This window comes from Octodon degus, unplaced genomic scaffold (genome assembly GCF_000260255.1).
Source record: "Octodon degus isolate 3935 unplaced genomic scaffold, OctDeg1.0 scaffold00031, whole genome shotgun sequence".
Classification (NCBI taxonomy): Eukaryota; Metazoa; Chordata; class Mammalia; order Rodentia; family Octodontidae; genus Octodon; species Octodon degus.
Genome location: NW_004524607.1, coordinates 18,789,986 through 18,798,849, shown reverse-complemented (window position 1 = coordinate 18,798,849; position 8,864 = coordinate 18,789,986). Strand labels below are relative to the sequence as shown.

The window sequence follows — 8,864 nt, the reverse complement described above, 5'->3', positions numbered from 1 at the left end:
TTCCTTCTCATCATTTTGTGTAGCACTGTCTTCTGACCTTCATTATAGATCTTTGCTAGTTATAACCTTTGCATGTACTGAAGTTCAGATGCAGCTCTACAAAGTTTGTACCTATCCAGCTGTGTCTAGCTTGGGTCGGGCTGCTGTGCTCAGCTCCTTCCCGCTACTGCCCTTGAGGGTGAACCTGTTGTGCCCCTGTGTCAAGGTGTTCTGCTCCTGGACTAGCTGGGTGGATCTATCCTCTACACTCTCTGCAGGTTTTGCAGCTGCCGAGTTACACCCCATTCATGTATGCCAGGTTTGAGCTGTGCCTGGAGGCGGCATGTTGAAGTAGGGGGAAGAGGAAGCTCTCCCACACACTCACTGTACCTGGGCTAGGACTGGGTCTGGGAGTTCCCAGAACGCGGCAGAAATTCCTACTCATCAGGCGGGGTGGGGGAGGTCTGCGGAGTAGTAAACGGTGACACAAGGGGGTGGGAGAGGGTCTGGCCCACGCTGCGCCTGGACTGGGACTGGTCCTGCTGGTGCAGGGTAGCAGGAAGCTCTCCCACACACTCACCGGACCTGGGATAGGACTGGTTCTGGTGTTTCCCAGAACGCGGCAGCAATTCCTACTCGGCGGGCAGGGTGGGGGAGGTCTGTGGGGTGGTGCGGAGTCTCCCAAGGGGGTGGGAGAGGGTCCGGCCCATGCTGCGCCTCGGCTGGGACTGGTCCCGCCATTGCAGGTTAGCAGGAAGCTCTCCCACACTCTCACTGGACCTGGGCTAGGACTGGGTCTGGGGATTCCAGGATCGCGGCAGAAATTCCTACTCGGCAGGTGGGGTGGGGGAGGTCTCAAGAAAACATTTTATATAAATTTAACTACTAAAGTCACCTTAACAATACCATTTTATTAAAAATTATTCATGAAATTATTGAGAAATATTTACTCTAGCCAGACTTCACTGATGGAATCTCACATTAATCACAGATAATGACCTTTACATATTTTTCACTAATCCAGTTTTCTACTTTACATTACATGCTAAGTAACATAACATGGTGAATAAGCTTCATGATTCTGATAAATCTATAATCATTATCCAAGGATAATAACCTAAGCCTATATTCATCTAAATTTTATTCAAAGGCAAATTAATCTCTGATGTTTGGGGACATAGTCTCCTTGAAGAACATAGCTGAAATCCCACAGCAAGATCAGGCTCCACTTATGGTAGCATCTCTTGGCATAACCTTCAGAACAATGGGCTTTTCTGGTTGAACAAGGGCAGAGTTGTTTATTTTCATGGGGATCTGCAACAATTGAAAAAGAACATTGAGAAATAACAAATAAATCACCAAAAAAGGACTAAAGAGAAAAAATACATTAAAGATAATAATGTTTTCAAAATACACTAAAATTACATAATGAATTTTGAATTCCTTACATTTATTATCTAATCTTAATTAAGATTAGATAATAAAAAAGTCATTCAAACATTCATTTGGCAAAAAACTACTGAACACCAATTCTGTGCCAGGCCAAAAATAAAATATTTGCTTGTTGTCTTTACAATACATCCTTGAATAACAAATGACTCACATACAAGCACCTTGGTTATTACAAGAATTTTAGGTTTACATATGATCAAAATCTTCAGTTACAACCCAAGTGCCAGTCAATTGTGGTTATAAACAAAAATGTGTGATGCCAGAAAAAAATATGTAAGAAATATAAGCATCAGTCTCAACCCACATATATGTGATTGTGACTGTGACTCTGGCAAGTGTTTTATATAATTCGTAAAATTTTATATAATTGTTCAAATTAGTAAGTCACAATCAACAATGTTACATAAGGTAGAAATCCCATTATTAGTGTGGCTAAATGAAAAGCAGATGGCAGGTTATAGCCCATCTGAGTCTGTAATTTGTGACAAAGCTGGGACTACAAATGCAGATCTTGTAAAGAATAGTCCATCAATGAGTGATAATGATGAAACATATTCTAGCCAGTAGGGTTTAGTTTCACAATTCCAAAGTGGGAACTGGGGTTTATAGTAAAACTAGATATGTTGAAGCAGCCAGTGACAATAACAGGGCTGTTGAAAATTATTTAAAAAACAGTGACACAGAGACAAGGCTTTCGCTCATAAGTTTACAATGGTGAAACTGGTCTTTTCTAGTGAAAAATGTATAGGAGAGCATACATTACCCACGAATATGGGAAAATGCTAGGCTAAAAGTCTATGGAAGTATAGGCTAACATTATCCCTATGTGCCAATGTGAGTAGTGAACTCAAAATAGGTGTCTCTTGGTTTATCAGTCTGAGACTTCTAGAATGTTCAGAAAACATAAAGCCAAGAATAATACACTAAGGTATCACATGGAGGTCTAATGCAAAACCCTGGGTAACAAGAGTACTTTTTCTTCAGTAGATCAGCCAGGCTTTTCTATGCTATTATTAAGACATATCTAGAAGACAAGTGTTTACCACTCAAGGCTCTGCTCATCAATGACAGTGTTACTATTCAACCATGAGATTTAGAAGATCAGTTGTCTGAAGAATTGCTATAGTTCTCAGTTGAGTTCCTCACACCTAATACAAATCCTCTATTGTACAATATGGACCAGCTGGTCATAGCTAACTTCAAGAAGTTGTACACCAATACCTGTTCCTGAAGTGCTTCTAGATGGTCCTAGATTCAGATTTAACCTTTAAGGAGTTCTGAAAGGAACATTACAGAATCCTTTCCTTTGTGTGGAGTTAACTGAGAAATCCTTGGCAATGTCTCATTAAGAACACTGAGAACTGCCTGGAAGAAACTGTGCCCTAAAATTATATAGCAGAGAGAATTTGAAGGCTGTGTAGATCAGCCTGAGCCTTCCAATAAACATGTGATTGATGAAACTGTCTCTGTAGCAGAGACCACAAGCTTGCAGGAAGACAGTGCTGATGTCATGGAACTGGTGGAGGAACACTCAGAGGAATTGTCTACAGATAAATTTCAGCAACTTCTTGCTGAGCAACAGAAAGTGACAGTGAGGAGATTTATGAAGGAGAATATGATGAGATGACACAGGAAACATTATTTAATGATTGCAATGCATGGCCAGTGACTGACAACCACAGTCAAAGGGGTTTCTCAAAGTTGGAGTGGAGGAGAACACCATTGAAAAATGATTATCCGTAGGACTGGAAATGTCAGAAGTTGTTGAAATGAGAACTTTGCAGCTCAGCATATTAATATGGCTTTAATTTTCATACCTCCTTATTAGACTTTTTTGCTGGAGAGTTAAGACCAAGATAAAAGAAATACTTGTACTAACAGTATTTGGACAAGGTAACATGTCTGCATCTTGTACTATGAATAACCACTATGAAGACAACAATATGCAATGTATTCATTATTGAAACTGTCCATATAAATCAGAATTGAAACTGTCTCATCGCTATTTGTTTCACAATAAAATTAATAAAAAATTACCATTATATGATCGCTGTAATTCAATATGTACAACATATCCCACCTGCAGGTAACTTGACACGACATTTAAAACAGCTCAATTTTTGAAAGACCATATATAATCATGTCATATTAATCTACATGGACTCTATGTGATCATTATACTTTTTGTATTACTATTTTGTATTCTTTTAAAAAATAAAAAATATATTCATAATAGCCAGAAAGTACTAATGACTCAAATTTATATCAAATGATGAATGGATTAAAAATATGGTATACCCACATGAAGGACTGCTAGTTAGCTTTAAAAATCAAAGAAGTAGTAATGTATACTATAAACAGGTAAACATTGAAAGTATTATGGAAAGTGAAATAAATTGAATACTGTGACCATTAAAAAAATAAAAACAAAAAATTCTTTTAATTCATACATACACTAATTTATAGATCAAGAACTTAAGCATCCTTGAAGTCCATTTCCAGAGTCGAAATGCATCATCCTTTGCCCAAAAAACAAATTACTAGAAGACAAATACAGATATTCTCTATGTGTATCAACCCTTTAGCTTAAAAAGTATCCCTCAATAAAACACAGTGTATACAAAAAGTGCACAGACCTGTGTTTCCTCACAAGGTTGCAAGGTAAAGTTCTGCAGGATTCTGATGACAGCAAGTTTGATATTCATAAGAGCAAACCTCATGCCAATGCAGTTCCTTGGCCCATTCCCAAAGGGCAAGTATATGTAAGGGTTGATGAGGTCCTTGTTCTTCTTACTGAATCTGGTGGGAAAATAGTCATTTGTTAAGCAAAATAAACCAGGTACATAAACTTAAATATCATGGTTTCTCTTATATGAGAAACCCAAAGTATAAATAAAGAGCAAAATAAAAGATAGATAATAAGAAGGAAGACAGATTTTTCTCAACTAGGAAAGAGATTAAGAGATGGAGTGAAGAGAAGAAAGAGGGAAGCAAAGTTTAAATAATCTTTATGTACATGTATCAACTCCCCACAGGAATGTAATCATTATGTACTGCAAATGTGTACTAATAAAGATAATTTTAAAGTACATGAGAACAAGTGAATGAAACATTTAAAAACTACAAGATGCTTTGTGGGTTATTTGCAAATCCTTTTATAATAACTTTCCTCTGAGAATTATAAAGTAAGGGCCTTTTCCTCATCCCATACTATCTTGAAACTTTAAGACTTCTTGAGATGAGGGGAGGGAAACGCTGTTTGAAATAAAATTGTATCATTTACAATACAATTTCTTTCAGCTCTGAAATCTTTTACTTCTTCCTGTAATTTCAATTAATCATAGAATGATGTGAAAAGGTCACTTTGATCAACATGTCTTGGTGCAGCACACAATGCACCAATATCGGCACCTTTTGTGTGTGTGTGTACTCCTAATCTGTGAGATCCAAATGTAAAAATTTGTCCTCCAACATTTTCAATTACAGATTATGGAAGATTCTTGCTTTCACTGATTTGTCATATCCACTCTTTCACCAGGTTATTTAATTTTCCCAAAATTAAAATCCTGCGCTGCAATTCCTCCTCAAAAACGTCCAAAGGCTTCAGAGTCTCTATGAGTTTCTGTGCATTGGTTTCCTTAGGGGTTGCTAAACTGATAGGCTGGGCGATGCCATAGTGCTTCTCTGGTGGCTGCGTCTGTTGTGATCCTGTGTTGTAAATGGAAACAGCAGTCTTCTGTGCTGGGACCGCAAAATCACTTCCCCCACCCACGCACCCCCATCCCCTCAACCACTGCCCCTCGGCTGCCACCCTGGGCATGACCCACTAAGGCAAGAGGGAAGGGGAGCCTGCCTCAGCCATGGGTCCAACCCGACTCCCGCACCATGCCCGCTTCTGGCGCTTTCAGTGCTTCTCCTCATTCCCCTTCACCCTAACATAGCACCCATGCCCTAGATGATTTTTCTTTGTACCAGAGATTGAACTCAGGACCTTGTGCTTGCCAGGCAGGTGCTTCTGTCACTGAGCTATAATGAATAAATAAGTTCATCCATTTAGATCTGAATCTTTATTCAAACTTAATTCATCGTATTGTGTTTAAATTAGTGGAAACACGAGAGATTTATGAAAAGTATATAACCAAATCATATACTTTTAATACAGTTCTTATACTGTGAAGAACATTTTGAAATATTTACACGTGGTATGCTGCAAACAGACTGGGAGTCCATGGAGAGGTGTAGCAGTGTGTGGATGAGACATGTGAGATGGATGGATGGTTGTTTGGATAAGTGAAGGGCCATGTAGACACATTAATAGTGTTTTATGACATAGATTATACTTTAGTATATGTAAAATATTCTCACCAGTAAATGTTTTTCAATATTTAGATTTCCAACTGCCTGGCCCTATCTCTGACACTTGCTGAGCACTTGACTCAGGATTCCCCAAAGAGCCTGTTCAGGACGCTTCCAAGGAAGATTCTCTCAGAACTGTACTGAGCAGATTATTGGGCTTTTGAGGAATCAAAAACTATGGAGAGTATGAGGGAGCTGGCCCAGGATGATAGTTGGAGACTAAACCAATCCATCAGGGACAGGAATCCTCTGGTCCTCTTCCTGCACTTTACACTCTCATGATAGGAAATGGAAGCCAGTAGACAGTGGAAACAAGTTTCTTAAAACTGAAGGTAAAGTTAAACACCTCCAGGGACTACTATAGAAACGCTGAAAGAAGAAGAAACTTACCTATTTAGTGTTGTGGTTAAGTAAATTATGAATAATGTGTATGATCATTTATAAAGAAAACAGTGAGTAGCTTCTAGTTTGTAGTAAGTAAAGCAGTACATAATACAAGAAAAATATATTACAATACTTGTCATCAAAAATATATGTACACTGTACACAAATATATGTCCATCAGGACATATCATTATCTAGGTGCTATGGTTGTGTCTAGTTGTCAGCCCCACCCCAAAGCCTCAAGCAGTCATTGCCGTGGCTTCTAGAGTTTGTGATAAATTCACGATCCAGTGTGGGGATTATGCATGTGTGTGCTACCCTGACTCCTGGTGGGTAATGTGCATTGCAATGTAAGGAAGGGAGAGAGGCTTACTAGCTACTGTAGCCACTGCTCCATCCTTGGCTTTTTGGCTGTTTTCTGCCACCATGAACTTTGTTCTTTGGATAAGACTCTGCCTTAGTGCCAGCTGAGTATGGACTGAAACCTCCACTAACTGTGAACTACATAAATCTATCCTTCCTTAAATTTGAGTGGTGGGTAGTTTGTCCCAAAAACATGTGGACTGTAGATGAGGATATTTTTCTCTTCTTTTATCTAACTATATTGTTTTGACAGTCACTGTTACTTTGCAGCTATAAAAGAAACTTCTAAAGACAAAAAGACATACAAGAAATGAATGAACAATCACACATATGTCATTTCAAGAACAAGTCATCATAAAATACTTAGACTAACTATCCTGGTTCAGAATAATTTCCCTTCTCAGGATCCCAGTACCTTTCAGGACGAAACTCCTCAGGCTCTGGCCAGTGTTCTGGGTCCAAATGAAGAGCAAAGGTTGGTATCATCACCACTGTCCCTTTGGGAATAAGCACTCCATTGACTTGAACATCTTTCTTACAGACTCTCTCAAGTCTGTTAGCAATTGGATATAATCTGAGAGTTTCATTCACCACCATGTCCAGGTACTCCATCTGTACCAGGTCATCAAAGGTGGGAAGTGCCTAGGAAACACAATATTTTGACAAATTGAGATTTGGAATCTATGTTTAACTCAGGCTATGTAGTACTGCTGAAATTTTAGGAGGGTCAAAAGATAACTCATATTGGGGTGAATAAGGGACCTTGGATTGAGAAAGCATGTTAATAGGTTATCAAGCCCTTTGTCTTGCTCAAAGTCTGGAGTACAAATATCAGAGTTTTGAAACAATCCCCTTTCCAAGGTTTGAAATCCTCAGATTTATCATGGTCTGCTTTGTCTTTCCCAAGAGAGACTAAAAACATGAATAAACATGAGAGATTACAACCACTACGCTCAGAAAAAGCGTTCCACTGTCACCTTTCAAAGAAGAGGTCACACAGCATTGCAAAGAAAAACAACAGATAAAAGTAAGACTACTGGTGCTTTATTTAATGATTCCTGCTTTGGACACATAGAGATAGATGGATAGATAGATAGATAGATAGATAGATAGATAGATAGATAGATACATACATACATACATACATACATACATACATACATAGAGAGATAGATGTACAGATAAATAAATAAATATCAACCACAATACTAAATTGACATAATATAAATAATATGGAAGAATCTAGTCCCTTGTACTTCATTTAACAAACAGACATTTCTGTTGTTTACTACCAGGACAGAATTTCAGTTCGAATAAAAATTCCAAGGAAGCTAGGAAAAAACACTCAATGCTAGCCTCCTAGAAATACAAGCTTCCCAAGAACTTGAGAACTAGACAATGAAGAGAGAGCAAGAAGAAGAGAAAGGAAACGTGACAGATAAAAGCCATACCGTTATATGTACAAGATGGGTAAGGCAATGATCCTGAGAATCTTCAGAAGATTTTCGAATCTAGCAGGTAATTGGAAGGATTCTCACCCTGACTATATATATTGACACCTGTGAACTAAGAAACTTCACTGAAGATGGCAATGTATAATAGTAGTTTCATGCTTGGAGTGCCTGGAATTCTGGTCTTCTGAATATGTGCTGCTCATCATGACACACCGGTAGCTGCTGTGTTATCTCTCTGGTAGATGATTATTGAAAAAGGAATGGGGTGGTTAATTAGGGCAGGAGAAAGGAAAACGAATGTAGCAGGACTATCCTCCAACAATGTTGTACAAGGTTAGATTTCTGGATTTATGTGTAAACAAATATAATTCTTTCTTCCTATTTTTCAAAATTATTTTAAATTTTGTCATATTCTGTAGGGACTTAAAGTTTAACATATCAAAAACCCAGTCCAGAAATAGACATCCGATATGAACACACATTGCTCAGAAGATGAAATTAAAGAAGCAAATAAATATACGAAAAATGCTCCACATCACTAGCCTTCCATGAAATGCAAATTAAAACAACATTGAGATATCATCTCAGCCCAGAAAGAATGGCTATCACAAAGAAATCAACCAACAAAAAATGTTGCAGAGGCATGGGGAAAAAGGAACCCTTCTCCACTGCTGGTGGGAATGTAGACAGGTGCAGCCATTATGGAAATCAGTGTGGAGACTCCTTAGAAAAGTTGGACTGGAAATCCCATTTAAACCAACTGACCTGAAAACATCATATCATAGGGATATAAGTGTGCCTATGTTTATAGCAGCGCAATTTGTGATAGCCCAATCTTGGAAACAACCAAGATACCCATCACCTGAGGAATGGTTG

The 8,864-nt window shown here is 38.4% G+C and overlaps 1 protein-coding gene across 1 annotated transcript in view; it reads right to left on the bottom strand.

Annotated features, from left to right (window-relative positions):
• Window positions 1-1,083: 1,083 nt before the first annotated feature.
• Window positions 1,084-8,864, bottom strand: part of LOC101566928 (cytochrome P450 3A9-like) — a 53,058-nt gene continuing 45,277 nt past the window's right edge. Inside the window, exons 11-13 of the mRNA XM_004629645.2 lie at window positions 6,950-7,176; window positions 4,068-4,230; window positions 1,084-1,293 (exon numbers count right to left, since the gene is read on the bottom strand). Coding sequence (XP_004629702.1) covers window positions 1,198-1,293; window positions 4,068-4,230; window positions 6,950-7,176 — 486 coding nt within the window. The 3' untranslated portion in view covers window positions 1,084-1,197. The remainder of the gene's footprint in view (window positions 1,294-4,067; window positions 4,231-6,949; window positions 7,177-8,864) is intronic.